Source organism: Pan paniscus, chromosome 2 (genome assembly GCF_029289425.2).
Source record: "Pan paniscus chromosome 2, NHGRI_mPanPan1-v2.0_pri, whole genome shotgun sequence".
NCBI classification, from domain to species: domain Eukaryota; kingdom Metazoa; phylum Chordata; class Mammalia; order Primates; family Hominidae; genus Pan; species Pan paniscus.
In genome coordinates this window covers 180792790-180813518 of record NC_085926.1, presented here as the reverse complement: position 1 = coordinate 180813518, position 20729 = coordinate 180792790, and the positions used below count along the sequence as shown (strand labels likewise).

The following is a 20729-nucleotide window of genomic DNA, read 5'->3' as shown; positions in this document are numbered from 1 at the left end:
GATCTAGAAATGGCCATTGCCTACTGGAACTTAGTGCTTAATGGAAGATTTAAATTCTTAGACTTATGGAATAAATTTTTGTTGGTAAGTTCACATTTTCTACATTTCTCTCTGTTTTCTCAAATTCTGCTGTGTTTAAAGATAAATTGACATAATGTATTGGATATAGAATGAGAAATTTGATTACCAGAATTTTGTTACATAATTGTTTTGCATTCTTGTATTTCAAATTGTCCAAACTGTTTTTGTCCAGCTCTTTTTAGTGATACAAATGTATTTTGTTTTTGTTTTTTAAATAGGAACATCATAAACGATCAATACCAAAAGACACTTGGAATCTTCTTTTAGACTTCAGTACGATGATTGCAGATGACATGTCTAATTATGATGAAGAAGGTAATGAAAATTTTTGCCACACCACTTTTTTTTAACGTGCCCTTTTATCCCATACCCTTGAACTTCTTACGTACTTTTGTTTTTCTCGGAGTTGGAATTCCCTCTGCTGAGCTTTTGTTTTGTTTTTGTTTTTTTTGAGATAGAGTCTCACTCTGTTGCCCAGGGTAGGTGTATTGGTGCAAGCATGGCTTATTGCAAGTCTTCAAACTCCTGGGCTCAGCAGTCCTCCTGCCTCAGCCTCCCAAGGAGCTAGGACTACAGGCATGCGCTGCAATGCCTGACTAATTTCTTAATGTTTTATAGAAGTAGGGGTCTTGCTCTCTTGTACTCCTGGCCTCAAGCAGTCCTCCCGCCTTGGCATCCCAAAGTGTTGGGATTATAGGCATGAGCCACTGTGACCAGCTCCAAGCTTTTTTTAATGCTCTTCTGAATGTATGAAATACCTTCATACATTTACCAATCTATATTCTTCTGTTTCCTTCAATTCCTACTCAGCATTCATGTCTTCCAGAAAGGCATGAGTAATTTTTATCCATGTTTTAGGTTTTCAGTTTAGGAACCTTTTTACTTCTTGATGTACTTTTGTACTTATTTGTATCTCTTTTTCATCTGTTAGTCTTTTGTATAAGCTTGGTTGTAAATTCCTTAAGTTCAGTGACTTTTTTTTTTGAGATGGAGTCTTGCTCTGTCACCCAGGCTGGAGTGCAGTGGCGCAGTCTCAGCTCACTGCAACCTGTGCCTCCTGGGTTCAAGCGATTCTGCTGCTTCAGCTTCTCAAGTAACTGGGATTTCAGGTGCCTGCCACCACGTTCACCTAATTTTTTGTATTTTTAGTAGAGACAGGGTTTCACCATGTTGGCCAGGCTGGTGTTGAACTCCTGACCTTGTCATCCACCCGCCTCGGTCTCCTGAAGTGCTGGGATTACAGGCATGAGCCACTGCGCCCAGCCAATTTTTTTTTGCAACTTACTTCAGCCACCTAATATAGTACTATTGGCATTCAGTAAATAATCACTGAATACTTTTCTGCTATTTCTTCATAAATGTATAAAGATGGTGCTACCATCCACTACTAGGATGTGGACTTGTATTTTTCTATATGTAGAAGTGATTTACATTGATTTCTTCATACATATTTCCCTAGTCCACTTGAGAACTGGCAGGATGCAAGATGGAGATATTTTTTGAAAAACCCCCTGTGATCTCGGTGTCCTGGAATCATTTAAAAGTGTCCTGGAATCATTAAGGCTAATCAGGGATGATGTTATTTCTTTTCTTCATTTCGTTGTCGTTTATAATCTTCCCTGCAAAGTGAGAAATGTTTAATCCTGCATATACCTAATAATTGTGTCTTCTGGTAGGTTTTACACAAAAATGGAGAGCTTTCTGACTTGGTGATGGGCATGTGAATGTGTAGAGGCATGCATATATGCAATTTTACACCTTTTAGTAACGTATTAGCATGAAATAGGATGGAATTTGACACTTCCTGTTAATTTCCTTTGTGAGATGGCCACAGAATGCTTGAAAACTTGTTTCTCCTCCTATGCCTTCAGCACTGGCAGCATGCTATCATTTCATAGCTGCTCCTTAGGCTGCCAGTTTTTTGTTTGTTTGTTTGTTTGTTTTGAGAGGGAGTCTCGCTCTGTCCCCCAGGCTGGAGTGCAGTGGCGGGATCTCACTGCAAGCTCCGCCTCCCGGGTTCACACCATTCTCCTGCCTCAGGCTGCCAGTTTTGACCAAATTACTTCCATTGGCTGACTGCAGTGGCCTTGAGAAAATCATATTATTGATGAGTTGCCAGACAAGTTACTTTTATCACTCAAGGAACAACCAAATGTTGGAGTAATAAATCACAAGGAATACAAGGAATATTTGGGGTAAAAACTCCAAAAAGTTTGAGTTTTGAAAGACTTAATCAGTGGGAATAGATAAGAATGATATACTTTAACGCTTATGAGGAAGTCTTAAAAAAAGGATTCTACTAAAATGTTAGCCTTATTTCTGCTTTTTTCCCCCTTCTCTTTCTTTCATATTTTTTCTTTTTTCCAGGAGCATGGCCTGTTCTTATTGATGACTTTGTGGAATTTGCACGCCCTCAAATTGCTGGGACAAAAAGTACAACAGTGTAGCACTAAAGGAACCTTCTAGAATGTACATAGTCTGTACAATAAATACAACAGAAAATTGCACAGTCAATTTCTGCTGGCTGGACTGAACTGAAGATCAATCCTCACAATTCAGACTGAGGGTTGAGACAAAACTTTAAGGATACATCTTGGACCATATCGTATTTCATTCTTCTAATGGTGGTTTGGGCTTGTCTTCTAGTCTGGGCCGCTCTAAACATTTATAATTCCAACATTGTGGATTTCATCTTATATCTGTGGACCATCCTAGTTTATTCTCCCATAAGTCTTAGAAGCTTTATGGTGATTATTTTGAGGTTTTCATTCTCGCATAAAGCACAATGCTGTCTTCATCAGAAAACAGTTGGCATAAGAATTAAACATATGAACATCACAAAACAATTTATAAAAACTTCTTAAATATACGCTTTGGGCTAGTTGCAAAGACTATGCTAATAGCACTTCCAATGAGAGTGATATATTTAAGTGTACTGGATCTGGAATGGTGTTTTGGTTTGGGGGGAATTTTTTTTTTTTCCTGGCAAATCACATGTGTTGTTGATGTGAGTATCTGATGAAAAAACAATGTCAGAATAACCGACATGAAAATTTTTTAGGATAACTTGGTGCCTACCTGAAAAATGTATTGTGTTTTAGACTCTTGATTTCAAAAGGTTCCACAGAACTAGTCTGCGCTTACCTTACCCATGTTTATATATAGCTGTCCTACAGGGAGCTTTTATTTAGAAAATGTCTGCATAATGTTAGATTCTTCTCCTGTCTACATTATGCACTACATAATTGGACTTCATTATGCTTTTGAAATGCTTATCTGCCTGTCACATAAGTTAAACTATTTAATTTGTTTTGAATGTTTTGGATTGCTACACAATACAATATTCTAAATTTAGGCATGAGGGTTTTTTTGTTTTGTTTTTACTTTTTTTTTGTCATCGCACTATGGAACACAAATGAAATTCTCTTAATTTATAAGAAGATAGTTGCAGTTAAATTTTGAAAATGGTTGTAATGAGCCATGAAGTTCAATCTTTATAATATAGGTACTGCTCTTTCAGACAAATAGTCCATTTTCGATGACTTATTATTTTGTTGAAATTGCTTTAACTGCTAATCACTGTGGTTGCCAAATATTTACTTCAGGAGCAAAGATTTTCAAACAAGCATACACGATGCAAAATACCAATCTGGCTTCTAGTCTCTTTACTGTTTTCGTTTCACTCAGATTAGCTCAGTTTTCTCATCAAAGCAGAATGCTATCTTGTATGTATTTTTTTCATTACAAGCCCCATGAGCTGCTTTTATGCTGAAAATGGTCATTTCCCTGTTCACTTACTGACATGTGAAGAAGGGTTTCTTGCTTTCTTAAACATTTCCGTAAGGCAGGCTAGAAATGTAGCCTTGTAGAACTTCAAATGTTCGATGATTATGGTCTTTTGATAGGAATAGATTCTGCTTGGGATATATATCCAGGCACTCTCTAAGGTCTAGGGTTGATATTAACAAAGGAATGTACTTAGAATAGCAGTACATTTTATGCAAATATGGAAATTATTTTAAGAAACAATGACATATCAAAACTGCTTTTTATTTACATGATTTTGAAATAGACTAGAAAGCTTTCCCTATAGACATATTAATATTCCAATCATAACTTTAATTCAAGAATGCAGTTTTACCAAAAGAAAAATTTGAAAATTTCTATTCAGGCTACTGGAATTGGTTATTAAAAGAAAAAGGAAAAAGAAGAATCTTGCTGCTTTCAGTATTTCCTGATTTTTTTGTAAATATAAAGAGGAACTTCAATTATGAAAAAATTTTAAAAGATATATATATCTATATATCTATATATATGTACTGTTTTGTTTCCTGTCTTGAAGATTTTGAGTTATGGTTATTGGTTTCAGATTGATTAATTCACATATGCTGTGTTTTGAAATGAGATCCCATTAGCTTTTTTTTTTTTTTTTTTTCAATATAAAGTGTTTTCTTTAAAAGTCTGATATTGGTTCGTGGCCTAGTGCCTTGGATTTTACATATTTTTCTTTTTAAATGCAAAACCTTTTCAACAAAATAGTGTTTGTCATCAGGTTGGTACTAAACATTTATAATTACTGTGTAATTATAAACAAAAATACATAAAGCTTTGAATATAATTATGTAGCATAAAAGTTAAGGTTGTTCACTATGATGGCATCTTAGAATTAAACAAAACTTTTACTAGGGCTGAAAAGAGAAGACTGATTTAATGTGGTGTGATTATTCTGAAGATAAATGTCTGGCTACAGGGAATATTTTGTACTAAAAAATGATTACACATATGGCTGTGTGTGTTTGAGTCTGTGTCTGTGAGAGAGCCAGAGAGAGTGAGAGATTGACAGAGAAAGGGAGAGACACACACACGCCCCTTGAATTGCTTTAACTCCTAAGTGTTTCAGTCCTCATTCCGGTAAACTCCCCATGCTGATTCTTTGTTTTAAACTGAACCATAGGTACAGTTTCCTTTTTGCCAAATGTCAAAACAGGTACAAATTTTAAAATGTAATGCTTTTTAAATAGAAAAATGTATAAAATTAGAAGTGCCCACATATAAAAAATACTTGAGATGAAGATTATCTTTAGTGAATATCATCTGCATATCTCTGTAAGTTCAATTGTGTTTCTTACAGTCCCTGTCATATTACCAACAGAGGCAATAAAAGCTGCAGTGAAATTGCCATGACTAAATCTTTTCACATATTTCAGTGTATTTTTTTTATAGATTTAAAATATACCTGAAAACTTTTCCAGGAAGAATAATTATTCATGGAAAGAGCATTGTAATGGCATGTTTTGGGGAGAAAAGACATGCCAAGTCTTGTTTACTACATTTAAGATGTTTACAACTATACTGGGCTGCTTTATTAACAATACTGTACTTGCGTAATATGGCATTATAAGTACATGTCCTTCCTTAGACTTTTAAAAAGTTTTAATGAGAGAAAGTAAATTTACTCAACAAAATAACATGAGAAATCCTTTACATAATATCTTTACTGGGGAATTCTTATTTAAGCAAGGTACACTATTTTTTCCTCAGACTTAAATGAATGAAGTGTTCATTTATTTTTTATTTGATGATAATCAAGAAGTGAGTAGTAGTAGCTAACTTAATGTACACTTTGCTTAGGTTTTTAAACATGTTACTATTAAGACTACGTATTGTAAACCTGTAATTTTCACATATGAATGACAGGAGAAAGTTAAACCTAATCGAAGGAGTTTTGGAATAAAAAAGTGGTGCTGGGGAAATTCACCATGGTTCACAAAGTATGCCTTTGTAAAACTGAATCAACTTTTAGCAAGAATTAATTTATGTAGTTTTAAATGTTAAATTGTGTATATTTAACAGAAAATACTTATCTGGCACCTCAGCAGTTTTAATGTTACCTTATACTTTTAACAGTATGATTTATATTGAATACTTAGATGTTTTCATAAGATTTTATCAAATTTGATAATGTAATGATAAAATGTCTTTTTAAATGTGAACTATTTAACATATAAATGAGGACACAAAACCTGAATTGTGATTTCTACATAATGTGATAATTAGGGTTCAAATTATGACTCATCATTTAATTGATTATAAATGAGTATATTTCTGAACTCTTTATTGCCTCCATTTTTACAATCATAATATAGCAATAATTTCTATTTTTATTTCATAGGACTGTGGTGAAGTTATTTATCATGACAACTTTGTCTTTGATTTCTGAGGGAAAGGGGTGTATATTTTGTAGTTAAGATAAATGAGAAAGTTCCTAATAGTACAAATGCCCTTTTCCAGGTTTATCTTTGCTATTTGTTGCCATTTTTCTTAAATATTTGCTTTATTTGTACCCGATTTCTGGAGGCAAATAGTGCTGTTTTTTCAAACTCATAATATAGTTACATAAATGATTTTATCAGAGCATTCTTGCTATCTTATTTTCTTTCCTACCTGTTGAGTAAGTAGCATTTCTTGCTCACCAACTCATTTATTTGACTAGGTTCAGTGTTTCCTATTAATGTGTTTTTTTATTTTCCTTTGGTTGATTTTGAAAAATCTGTCACAAATAAGGAAGTTATGGTAAAAGATACACAGCCTTTGTAGTTAGTGGAATTCTCAATAAGTAATGTCTTTATGGAGTTTTAAAGGGAAATTATTTAAAGGGAATCATGTTATAGTTGTCCATTTTTTAAATTGAGATTTTAAAAGTGTTTTTAAGTATAGCCCAATTTTCTATTTACTTACAAGTGCTTCATGATTGTTTTCAGTTTAATTTTTTGCCATCGTGCTGTGCAGAAATCATAATGTAGCTTGTAATACTTCAGAGCATTGGTCTTGAAGCTGTAACTTGGGGCTGCTGTCCTTCATGAGGTAGGGCCATAGCAGGCAGGCCCTTTCCCACTTCCTTTATGGCATTCTACTTTTATCTGTTGTAGGCTGTTAGTGTTTCATATTCGATTTGGTTTGGGGAAAAATACTCAGTTAAAAAAATTTTTTTTTAATGATTGGCTTTAGAGGGACTGTTACCTCTTTGGCATATCTGTCAGCGGAATGGAAAGAAATAGAGTCAGACTGAAATTCATGCCAGCTTAATCACTGAAGGCAGCACTGCTTTGAAAAGAAGAATTTTCAACCCACATCGTAAAAACAAAGCCTGATTGGAAACAATGAAGTGTTTGAAACTTAGGGGCAGCATGTAAGTGGCTTAATGAGCAAACAAACGGAACATACTCATTTTATATTTAAAAAGTACATATATATTCAAATGCATGTTCATATGAATATTATAATTTTATTTCAGGTTATGAAATTTTCTGAGAAAACCTTATATCTGATGGAAAACTTGGGCAATACCCAATACCAAGCAAGAGATTTTTACAAAAAGAAATACTATAGGGCATAAGGTTGGGGGAAGACCAATTAATGAAATGGCTAAGGGACAATGCTAATTAAATCGTTAACAGTGATTTTGTCACATAATTACATGACTTATAGCTAAAAGAGCAATATTTAATCAGTAAGATTTAGAGATGGGTGTACTTGGAATCCTTTGAAAGCAGCGTGTTTAGTTTTCAAGCAAATGCTAATGTTCTTAATCCTAATAGTATATTAGACTTCGTTGTGTTGAATATATCAAATGAACGAACTATGAACCAGAGCTTTAAAATAGTGATTTCTAAGACTTTGTTACAATGGTACTTAAAAAATTGCTTTGTATAATTTACACACTGTAAAATTCACCCATTGTACATGTACAATTAATTGTTTTTAGTAAACTTAAGAGTTGTGCAGTCCAATGTTAGAACATGTCCATCAGCCCCCAAAATTTACTCCTGCTGCTCTGCGGTTAATTTGCTCCTGCCTCCAGCCCCACGCAGCCACACTGATCTGCTTTCTGTACGGATTTACCCTTTCTAGAAATTTCACAGAGGTAGAATCATGCAGTTAGTCTTTTATATCTGGCATCTTTCACTTAGCATGTTTTTGAGGTTCATCCATGTTGTAGCTTATACCTGCGTGTAGTTCCTTTAGTTGCTGACTTAGTGTTCACTGTTTGGATATACCACATTTTGTTTATCCATTCACCAGTTGATAGACATTTGGCTGGCCTACAATTAGTTTTTTTAAATTGTGAATAATAATGCTATGAACATTCATAAATGTCTTTGTGTGGACATGTTTTCATCTCAGATTCCTAGTTGTGGAATTGTCAGGTTGTGTGGTAAATTTATACCTAACGTTTTAAAAAACTGCTGAACTTTTTCCAAAGTGGCTGTACTTTTAGAACTATTCCTGCCACAGTGCATGCGGACTGCCGTGTCTGCACATCCTTGCCAATACTTGTCTTTTTTATTGCAGCCATCCTGGCGGGTATATATTTTATGTGTGTAAGTTATACCTAGGCATCCCAACTCATGTATCGATTGGATGTGCAATTTGAGTGAGTTTCAGGTGGCCTCAGGGATTGCTGTAAAATTAGTTACTCTAGTAGACACGTACTCTCTTGGAGGTAATATTTTCTGTAGTCAGTGAGGGTAATAATGATACTTCCAATGGGGGTTCCAGTCCCTCAGTGATCTCTGGTGAGAAGAAATGTGTCAGCGAAGAGTGGTGCTGATGGCTGGTGCTTTGGCTCTGTTATTGTTTGTACCAAGGTTGATACAGCTACTCGACTAGCCTATGACTGGTGGTGGTAATTAAACTTTGTACAGATTACTGTGTGCAGATGGTTACTATCTTAATATTAAGTTTCCCAGAGATTTTACTTTTGAGATAGTTGAGAATTAACGACTCTCGGAATTTATAAAAATTTAGTTGATACCATTTAGCTGCTGCCAGCTGCCTGTGTTCTTATACATAGGAGACATCGGAGTGAGTGCTTTTTAAAAAATTAATGGCGTATGTCAGGTATATGTAAAAGGACAATTGCATAATGAACTCATGTTAACATGATCAATCCATGGCCAATCTTGTTTATCTAAATGCCATTCATCTTTGAACCCCTATTTATTTTGAAGCAAATCCCAGATAGCAAATCATTTCATTTGTAAATATTTCAATATGTATGTCTAAAAGATAAGGACTGTTCAATAAAACCACAATTCTGTTGTTAGACTTAACTGTTAACAGTTTGTTAGTGTTAATAACTATCCAGCAGGGTTCAAGTTGTGCCTTTTTTTTTTTTTTCCAATTCAAGTCAGGATTCAAATAAGATTCCTACATTGCATAGATCTCAAATGTCCTACCCAGTGGATCCCTACACTCTCCACTCTTTGGCTTCAAATTCATTTATTTGAAAAAACAATGATTGCTTTAGCACTTTAAATTTCTATGCAATTTCAAATGTAAGGTGAAATTTTGATGTACTTAATAAAAAAATTCTAACGAATATATTTTTCAAGTTAATGTAGTATATAAGAAGCTATTATATCAACAGATTTTCCTTTAACTTAGAAATACATCGTGACTTGTATCCGGAACTCTTACAACTTAATGAAAAAACAGCCCAATTTATAATTGAGCCAAGGATTTGAATGGACATTTCTCCAAAGAAGATATACAAATGGTCACTAAGGGTGTGAAAAGATGCTCAATATCATTAGCCATTAGGGAAGTGCAAATCAAAACCACAATGAGATACCACTTCATGCCCGCTAGGATTGCTTTAATCAGAAAGATAAACAGTGACAAGTGTTGCTGAGGATGTGGAGCCCCTGGGTCATCTGTAAGTTGCTGATAGGACTACAAACCGGTGCAGCTGCTTTGGCAGACAGTTTGGCTATTCCTCATTAATAGTTAAACAGAGTTAGGATATGACCAGCAAATCTCCTAGTTATATACTCAAGAGGATTGGAAACATGTTCATATGAAAATTTGTGTGTATTTACAGCATTCATAATTGCCAAAAATTGTAAACAACCTATTACATGTCCATTAACTCATGACTGGATAAGTGCAATCTTAATAGTCATTCAGTGGAATAATATTTGGCAGTAAAAAGGAATGAGGGAAGTACTGATACATGCTGCAACGTGCATAAATCTTGAAAACATTATGCTCAGTTAAGCCAGTCACTAAAGGGCACACATTGTACTATTCCATTTGTATGACACATCCAGAATAGGCAAATCTACAGAGAGAAAGATAGCGGTTGCCAGGGGCTAGGGTTGGAGGTGGAGAATACAAAGTGAGAACTAATAGATACAAGTTTCTTTTTGGAATGATTAAAATGTTCTAGAATTAGTGGTGATGATTGTACTATGTGAATATACCAAAAATTTTAAGACAGTCTTATGGCATATGAATTACATGTCCATAGTGATTTTAAAAATTAAATATAGGCATGCATATCTAAAGACAGTACAGTGGAACTTCATAATACGTTCTTTGAAAGCATCAGGAAAATACATAGTTCCCCATTTTATCTGATTTTGGAGAGAGAACTGATTACACATAGGATTGTTGCATTTCTATTTCATACACATGTAGCTGTAAATTTTCCCTCTTCAAAATTTCCCCATTTAAAAACAGGAAACACTGCACCTTCTATTAATTTTTGATGAATGGAACTTGGTAAATAAGTAGAAAATCCAGCTAATAATATTGAAGATACAAGTATACTACTTTTGTCATGTCTGGAAGGAGTGTGTAGGGAATATGTTTTCAGTGGTTTTTGAAAGTAGTTTAAGGCCAAGCAGACTGTAACTTTGCAATGTTTTCTTCCTAGCAGGAGTGTGTGAAGGGGCTGCTCTGCATAGCATTCCTGTCTGAGAGATTTACTGCCCAGCCCACGCGTAGCTGGATACAGGCAGTTTTTGGGCCTCCTTGTACCTCTACTAAGCTGCGAGGGAGAATAGGTTGGTAGTTTCTGTGTGCTATCCTTATCGGGGGGAAAATAATGACATGAAGTATTGATACCCTACCTAGTTGACAGAAGAATTTGGGAAGCCTGAATTCAGATGGAATAGAATTGTTTCCTTTGATTTTTTCACTTTGAACACTCTCTAGCCTACTTTCTTCCCTTAACTTTTAATAGTGCTATGACTTTATTCAAGGGAGGATGTGTTCTTTAGACCAACCCTATCATAGCTGGAATAAATCTGTATAACTCTCTTCCCCTGGATTTAGGGAGCTGGATCAGGTTTCCTAGCTGTAGCCAGTTCCTTGTTCACTAACTTGCTTGAGCTGATGAGCTGTGGGTTTTTCTAGAGAGAAGTAACCCTTGATATTTATATCTGTGAAAAAAATATCAATAAATTTGAAATGTTAAATGATCTAATTGGCTTTTATTCACAATTTATGAATTGGGCAGCTTCTTATCTAAAAATCTACACTGGGCATGGAAGAACAGTCAGTTTTTATAAGGTATCTTGAGCAGGAACAAAGAAACAGCATAATACAAAATGCAGTTGGTTAACATTAGGTTACTTCAGGTTACTTCCCTTGTAAGGGTAAAATAGAGGGGACTTTCTCATCATGCAGGCTGAAACTGGCCTGTTTGGAGATTTGGCTGTTATCTCTCTCTCCTGATTTATCAGAAGCTCAGATAAACAACTTAGTTTTGGTTTGGTGGCCTGGAGCTTTAGCATGAGTGACTTCGTTTCGGTTTGGTCTGTTGGGTATAATGCAGGAGCTCAGTCCAAATCCATGGCCTGCTGTAGGTTTCATTTAACGTTTATAGAACTTGAAGTGTTTTCCATTCTGTAAGTGAAAGTCAACGTTTACATTCATTTCAGGAAAGATTTTATATTTATTTCTAGAGGGAGAGTGATTGAGAAAGTGGTTACTTTAAAATGTTTCCTAAAAGCTAATTTATGCGTTATTGCCGGCTCCTCTCAGAGAGTCTGTTTGATTTGTACATTTACTTCAGAGTGAGAGATCCCGGTAAATTTGTGTAACTGCTTTGGAGAATGTCTTCCTCTTTAACCAGGCCTAGGAAGAGTCTGTCCATTGGTCTAAAGACACCAGTGCCAGGATGTGCCTTTGAAGGCAAGTTCCCAAAGTTGCGTGGGAAGGAATTCAAGTTCTAAATCCAAATGATCAGTTTAGCTATTAAAGCTCTGATAGGCAGGATCTTCTCTGATGACTGTTTAATCTTTTCTGGTAGAGCCTTATCTCTTCAGAGATCACAACCTATTTCCCATTGCCAATTGCATGTTTAAGTAGTAATTGGTTCAGCATGATATCCCCGTTTTGATGAGCACTTTGATTCTGTTCAATTTGAAGAAGTCTTCTGTAAAATGACAATCCACCAAAAGGATGGATCCCTTTTGAAACTGTTAGCCTGTGACTAGAACAGGCTGGCTTCTGTGCCTATTAGCTGTGGTTAGCAGGATCCCATGTTTCTGTTACCTGCCAGCGTTCCTCCTGATGGGGAGGTAGGACATATCAGTGCTTTATGGATAACTTTATTCAAAGTATTTTGAGATAGCAGAGGACCTGGTCTGTTTGCTGCAGTTGCTCTGTTAGTAAAAAACACCCATTTTTATACTGAGAGATCCTTGAGGATATTAACTCAAGTGCTGTCTTAGAATATGTCTTCTTTTTATTGGGTTATAAAAGATTTTAAAAATATATTCTGGATCAAATCTTAGATGTATATTTTGTATTTACTTTTTCCTGGTTGGTGGCATGTCTTTTCATTTTCTTAATCGTGTTTTTTTTGAGACAGGGTCTTGCTCTATCAGGCAGGAGTGCAGTGGTGCAGTCATGGCTCACTGCAGCCTCGACCTCCTAGGCTCGAGTGATTTTCCCATCTCAGCCTCCTAGTAGGCAGGACTACAGGCATGTGCCACCACATGTAGATAATTTGTAAAGTTTTCGTAGAGATGGGGTCTCACTACATTGGCCATACTGGTCTTGAACTGCTAGGCTGAAACCATCCTCTTGCCTTAGTCCCCCAAAGTGCTGGGAGTACAGGTGCGAGCCACTGGGTCTGTCCTTATTTTCTCTATAAATTTTATATTTGTAGGTCTTCATTTTAGGTTTCTCATTGGATTTGAGTTAATTTATACATGTGGTATGTGAAGTAACGGTCTAGGTTCTTCTTTATTTTTTTTACAAAAAGATATCCAGTTTTTCCAGTACTATCCATTAAAAAGACTATCCTTTCCCCACTTAATTATCTTGGTACCTTTGTCAAAATCAATTGCCCGTGTGTGTGGGTTTATTTCTGGGCTCCCTTCTTTTCCATGGATTTCGAGGTCAAATCTTAAACCTATGGCACACTGCCTTGGCTGCCAGAGCTTTATGTTTTCACATCAGTGCTTTCAGTTCTCCAACTTTGTGATTTTATGAAATTTTTGATCACTTTAGGTCCTTGATACTTGCATTTGATTATTATTATTATTATATTTTTTTGAGACAGAGTCTTACTCTGTCACCCAGGCTGGAGTACAATAGCGTGATCTTGGCTCACTGCAACCTCTGCTTCCTGGGTTCAAGTGATTCTCCCACCTCAGCCTCCTGAGTAGCTGGGACTACAGATACCCACCACCACACCCAGCTAGTTTTTGTACTTTTAGTAGAAATGGGTTTTTTTCATGTTGGTCAGGCTGGTCTTGAACTGCTGGCCTCAAGTGATCTGTCTGCCTCAGCCTCCCAAAGTGCTGGGATTACAGGTGTGAGCCACCATGCCAGGCCTCTACGGCCTCTATGTATGAATTTTAGTGTCAGTTTTTCTTAGAAAACGACAACAACAAAAACCCAAAAACCTTTTTAAAAAGTCCTGCTGGGAATTTGATGGAGATTGTAACCACTGTTGAATGGTTCTCAATCGGGCAAATTTGCCCCGAAGGGACATTTGGCAATGTCTGGAGACATTTTTTATTACAACTAGAGTAGGGTGGTGCTACTGGCATCTAGTGGGGCCGAGGATGTTGCTAAACATTTTTTAATGCACAGGATGGCTCCATATAACAAAGAGTTGTCCTAAGTGTCAATAATGCCAAGGGTTAGAAATCTTACATTAAATCTATAGATTAATTTGAGGGGGATTGCCATTTTAAGAATATTGAGTCCTCCAATCCAGAAACACAGGATGTCATTTATTTAGATGTTCAATTTTCTTAAGCAGTTTTATGATGTTCTGTTTGCAGGTATTGTACTTTGGTTTAATTTATTTTTTTAAGTATTCTTTTTTTTTTTTTTTTTGAGATGGAGTCTCGCTCTGTCACCCAGGCTGGAGTGCAGTGGTGTGATCTCAGCTCACTGCAACCTCCAGCTCCCCTGGTTCAATCGATTCTCCTGCCTCAGCCTCCTGAGTAGCAGGGATTACAGGCATGCACCACCATGCCCAGCTAATTTTTGTATTTTTAGTAGAGACGGGGTTTCACCATGTTGGCCAGGATGGTCTCGATCTTCTGACCTCATGATCTGCCCGCCTCGGCCTCCCAAAGTGCTCAGATTATAAGTGTGAGCCGCTGCGCCTGGCCTTAAGTATTCTTTTTGATGCTGTTGCAAACTTGTTTTTTTAGTTTTATGTTTTGTTTCTAGTGTGCATAACTAAAGTAAATTTTCATATATTGATCTTGGATCCTGGAACTGTGCTACACACTTTTATTAGTTCTAATAGTTGTTTGATTTCTTAAGATTTACTATGTACAAGATTATATAATCTGTGAATAGACAGCTGAATTTTTCATTTGTAATCAATGTGCCTTTAATTATTTTTTATTGTCTTATTGCATTAGCTAGTACAATGTTGAATAGAAGTAGTGAAGATGTCACTTTTGCCTTTTTTCCAGTGTTAGGGGGAAAACATTAAGTTTTTCCATTATTAAGTATGATATTAGCTGTACATTCTCTTTTAAGCCTTTGTTGAGGATTTTTATCATGAATGGGTGTTGAATTTTTGTCACATGCTATTTTTTATCACATGCTATTTGTGTATGAGATAATCATGTGGTTTTTGTTCTTTATTAATATGTTATATCACTTTGATTTTTGGATGTTAAACCAACCCTGCATTCCTGGGGCAAATAGCACTTGATCATGGTATATAATCCTTTTTATATGCTGCTGAATTGGGTTTGCTAATATTTTTAATTGAGGTATAATTCACATAACATAAAATTCACCCCTTTATAGTGTACAATTCAATGGCTTTTACTATTTTCACAAGATTGTACAATGGTCAGTACTATCTAATTCCAGAACATTTTTATCACCCCAAAAAGAAACTATGTACCCATTAGCTGTCACTCCTCATTATCACCTCCTTCTAGTCCCTGACAACCACTAAAATACTTTCTCTATAGATTTGCCTATCTTAGATATTTCACATAAATGGAATCATTCAATATGTGGCCTCTTGTAATTGGCTTCTTTCACTTAGCATGATGTTTTCAAGGTTTACGGGTATTGTAGGATATATCAGTATTTATTCTTTTATATGACTGAATAATGTTATTGTATGGATATATATTTTGTTTATATATTCATCAGTTGATGGACACTTGGGTTTCCTTTTTTTTTTTTTTTTTTTTGACAGAGTTTCGCTCTTGTTGCCCAGGCTGGAGTGCAGTGGCACCATCTCTGCTCACTGCAACCTCCACCTCCTGGGTTCAAGCGATTCCCCTGCCTCAGCCCCCTGAGTAGCTGGGATTACAGGCGCCCACCACTATGCCAGGCTTTTTTTTTTTTTTTTTTTTTTTTTAAATAGAGACAGGGTTTTACCATGTTGGCAAGGCTGGTCTCAAACTTCTGACCTCAGATGATCCACTCATCGGCCTCCGGAAGTACTGGGATTACAGGCATGAGCACCACGCCTGGCCAGATTTGCATTTTTTTTACTGTTATATTGAGTAATGGTGCTATGCACATTCATGTACAAGTATTTGCTTGAGTATCTGTTTTCACTTCTTTTAGGTATATGCCTAGGATTGGAAGTGCTGAGTTGTATCGTAATTCTGTGTTTAACTTTCAAATGAGGAATGGCAAAACTATTTTCCAAAGCAGTTGTACCAGTTTACATTCCTACCTGTAGAGTATGAGGGTTCCAATTTCTCCACATCCTCAGCAACACTTGTTATTGTCTATCTTTTTGATTAAAGCAATCTTGGTATGAAGTGATAACTCATTGTGGTTTTGATAAGCATTTCCCAAGTGTTGAGAAGCTTTTTCTTTTTCTCTTTTCTTTTCTCTTCTTTTTTGTTTTCTTTTCTTTTCTCTTTTTTCTTTGAGTCTTGCTCTGTCGCCCAGGCTGGAGCACGGTGGTGCGCTCTCAGCTCACTGCAACCTCTGCCCCCCAGGTTCAAGTGATTCTCCTGCCTCAGCTTCCCAAGTAGCTGGGACTACAGGCCTGTGCCACCATGCCCAGCTAATTTTTTATATATTTAGTAGAGTTGGGGTTTCACCCTGTTAGCCAGGATGGTCTCTGTCTCCTGACCTCGTGATCCACCCACCTCGGCCTCCCAAAGTGTTGGAATTACAGGTGTGAACCACTGCGCCCGGCGGAGCATCTTTTCATGTCCTTATTGGCATTTGTATATCTTCTCTGGAGAAATGTCCTATTCAAATCTTTGCCTATTATTATTATTATTATTATTATTTTTTTTTTTTTTTGAGACGGAGGTTTGCTCTTGTTGCCCAGGCTGGAGTGAAATGGTGCGATCTCGGCTCACTGCAACCTCCGCCTTCCGGGTTCAAGCAATTCTCCTGCCTCAGCCTCCTGAGTAGCTGGGATTACAGGCACGCACCACCAAGCCCAGCTAATTTTTTGTATTTTTAGTAGAGACGGGGTTTCTCCATGTTGGTCAGGTTGATCTGAAACTCCCGACCTCAGGCGATCCACCTGCCTCGGCCTCCCAAAGTGCTGGGATTACAGGTATGAGCTACCGTGCCCAGCCTAAATATTTTTTTGATTGTGGTAAAAAGCGTAACATTTACCATCTTAACCATTTTTAAGTTAGTCAGTAGTGTTATTTGCACATTGTTGTACAACAGATACCCAGAACTATTTCATCCTCCAAAACTGAAACTCTATTCCCATTAAACAGTTCCTCATTTTTCCCTCCCCTTGGCTCCAGGTAACCACAAATCTGCATTATTTTTCTATAAATTTGACTACTTTCGATGCCTCACATAAGTAGAATCATATAGTACTTTTTGTGATTGGCTGACTTCACTTAGCATAATGTCCTCAAAATTCATTCATGTTGATGCGTGTGATAGGATTTCCTTCACTTTTATGATTGAATAATATTCCATTGTAGGTATATACCACATTGTGTGTATCCATTTATCCTTTGATGGACATTGAGTTGCTTTCATCTCTTGCCTATTATGAATAGTGCTTCTATGAACATGAATGTGCAAATATCGCTTTGATACTCTGTTTTTAATTCTTCTGGTATATATCCAGAAGTGGGATTGTTGGATCATATGGTATTTCTGTTTTCCATTTGTTAAGGAACTGCCATACTGTTTTTCACAGTGGCTTCACCATTTTAGTCCTGCCAGTAGTGCACAAGGGATTCAGCTTCTCCACATCCTTTCGAACATTTGTTATTTTCTGTTTTTGTTTGCTTGTTTGTTTGCTTGTTTTGACAGTAGCCATCCTAATGGGTGTGAGGTGACATCTCATTGTAACTTTGATTTGCATTTCTCTGATTATTAGTGATGTTGAGCACTTTTTCATATACTTGTTGGCCATTTGCATATCATTTTTGGAGAAATGTCAAGTCCTTTGCCCCTTAAAAAATTCAGGTTATTTGATATTTTTATTGTTGTTGAGTTGTAGGCATTCTTTACGTATTCTGGATATTAACCCCTTGTATATGATTTATAAATACATTTTCCTATTCCATAGATTGCCTTTCAATCTGTTGATTGTGTTCATTGATGCACAAAAGTTTTTAAGTTTAATATAGACCCATTTGTCTATCTTTGCTTTTGTTGCCTGTGCTTTTGGTGTCATATCCAATAAATTACTGCCAAGTCCAGTGTCATAAAGCTTTCCTCTTATGTTTTGTTTTGTTTTCTTTTTCTTTTTCTTTGTTTTTTTGAGACAGAGTCTTGCTCTGTTGTCCAGGCTGGAATGCAGTGGTGTGATCTCAGCTCACTGCAACCTCCACCTCCCGGGTTCAAGCAATTCTCCTGCCTCAGCCTCCTGAGTAGCTGGGATTACAGGTGTGTGCCACCACACCTGGCTAATTTTTTTTTTTTTTGTATTTTTAGTAGAGACAGGGTTTCACCACGTTGCCCAGGCTGGTCTAGTAGTCCCAACCTCAGGTGATCCACCAACCTCGGCCTCCCAAAGTGCTGGGATTACAGGTGTGAGCCACCGTGCCCAGCCTGTTCCCTTTTTTTTTTTTCTTAATTGTTTTGGCTATTCAGGATCCCTTGATATTCCATATGAATTTTAGGATGGATTTTTCCATTCTTACAATAAATGCTATTGGCATTTTCATAGAGATTGCATTGAATCTGTAGATTGCTTTGGATAGTATTGACATCTTAACAATACAAAGTCTTCCAGTCTTGAACACAATGTCTTTCCATGCATTTGTCTTCTTAAATTCCTTTTAGCAATTTCTTTTCCTTGGTTAGGTTTATTCTTAGGGTTTTTGTTGTTGTTTATTGAGGCTATTGTAAATTGCTTTCTTAATTTTCTTTTTGGATTGTTCATTGTCAGTGTATACAAATGCAAACAATTTTGGTGTGTGGGTTTTGTATCATGTAACTTTGTTGAACTTAACAGTTCAAACAGTCTGTGTGTGTGTGTACTATTTAGGGTTTTCTAACATAAGATCATGTCATCTGCGAGCAGAGATAATTTTATTTCTTCCTTTCCAATTTGAATGACTTTATCTAGTTTTCTTGCCTAATTCCTTTGCTTAGGACTTCAGTACTGTGTTGAATAGAAGTGGTGAAAACTGGCATCCTTGTCTTGTTTCTGATCTTAGAGGAAAAACTTTCTCTTTGACCATTGTGTATAGTGATGGGTATGTCATATAGGACCTTTATTATATTGATGTACTTTCCCTCTATTCTTAGCTTGTTGAGTGTTTTAATCATGAAAGGGTGTTGAATCGTGTCAAATGTTTTTTCCTGCATCAGTTGAGGTGATCGTGTGGTTTTTGTCTTTCATTCTGTTAATGTGGTGTATTTTGATGATTGAGTTTTCTGTGTTGAACCATTCTTTCATTCCAGGTAGAACTTTCACTTGGTCATGATGTATAATTTGCTACTATTTTGTTGAGAATGTTTACACCAATATTCATCAGGGATATTGGCCTATAGTCTTGTATTACAGCCTCTTTGGCTTTGGTATTAGAGTAATGCTGTCTTCACAGAATGAGTTTGGAAGTGTTCCTTTTTCTTCAATTTTTTTGAAAGAGTTTGAAGATGATTGGTGTTAATTTTTAAATGTTTGGTAGAATTCTCCAGTGAAGTCATCTTGTTCCTGGGCTTTTCTTTGTTGGGAGGTTTTATGCCCATTTTTAAATTTTTTGTTGTTGTTGTTGTTGAGACAGAGTCTCACTCCCATCACCCAGGCGAGCGTGCAGTGGCATGATACAGCTCATTGCAGCCTCGACCTCCTAGGCTCAAGCAGTCCTCTTGCCTCATTTTTTTGTAGAGACAAGGTCTCACTATGTTGCCCAGGCTGATCTCGAAGTCCTGGGCTCAAGTGATCCTCCGACCTCAGCCTCCCAAATTGCTAGGATTACAAGCGTGAGCCACCATGCCCAGCCTAATTTGGTTATCTTTTATTGTTGACTTGTAAGAGTTCTTTATATACTCTAGATATTAGACTTTTATCAGGTATGTGACTTACAAGTATTTTCTACTATTCTGTGGATTGTCTTTTCACTTTCTTGATAGCATCTTATGGCATAAAAGTTGAATTTTCTTTTTTTTTTTTTTTTTTTTTTTGTGACAGAGTCTTGCTCTGTCGCCCAGGCTGGGGTACAGTGGTGTGATCTCAGCTCACTGCAACCTCTGCCTCCCGGGTTCAAGTGATTCTCCTGCCTCAGCCCCCCGAGTTGCTGGGACTACAGGCAAGTACCACCATGCCCGGCTAATTTTTTTTTTTTTTTTTGTATTTTCAGTAGAGACGGGGTTTCACCGTGTTAGCCAGGATGGTCTCAATCTCCTGACCTCGTGATCTGCCCACCTCGGCCTCCCAAAGTGCTGGGATTACAGGCGTGGGCCACCACGCCTGGCCAAGTTTAATTTTTATTAAGTTCAATTTTATCTATTTTTTTCTCTTGTTGCTTGTACTTGAGGTATCACACCATTGCCTAATCCAATGTCAGAAGATTTTTACTTATGTGTCTAAGAGTTTTATAGTTTCAGATTATTGTTTGGTATTTGATTTGTTTAGGTTAGTTTCTGTATAATGCCTGAGATAGGGGTCCAAATTAATTCTTTTACCTGTGGCTATCCAATTGTCCCTGCACCATTTGTTAACAAGATGGTTCTCTCCCCACTGAATGTCTTGGCACCCTTGCTAAAAATCAGTTGCCTATAAATGTGTGGATTTATTTTTGGATCCTCAATTGTATTGTCTATGTCCTTCCTTATGTCAGAACCACAGTCTTGATTACTATAACTTTATAGTAAAATTTTAGAATCAAGAAGTGTGTCTTCCAACTTTGTTCAAGACTGTTTTGGTTTCTCTCTGAGTCTCTTGCACTTCCATATAAATAATA

General features: G+C 36.6%; 1 protein-coding gene across 5 annotated transcripts in view; it reads left to right on the top strand.

Moving 5' to 3' along the window:
* Positions 1-5270, top strand: part of DCUN1D1 (defective in cullin neddylation 1 domain containing 1) — a 38607-nt gene extending 33337 nt beyond the window's left edge. For all 5 annotated transcript variants that reach the window (XM_008957361.5, XM_034957776.3, XM_008957362.4 and 2 more), the window contains exons 5-7: positions 2-84; positions 300-396; positions 2449-5270. In XM_008957361.5, coding sequence (XP_008955609.1) covers positions 2-84; positions 300-396; positions 2449-2528 — 260 coding nt within the window. In that variant the 3' untranslated portion in view covers positions 2529-5270. The remainder of the gene's footprint in view (position 1; positions 85-299; positions 397-2448) is intronic.
* Positions 5271-20729: the final 15459 nt, after the last annotated feature.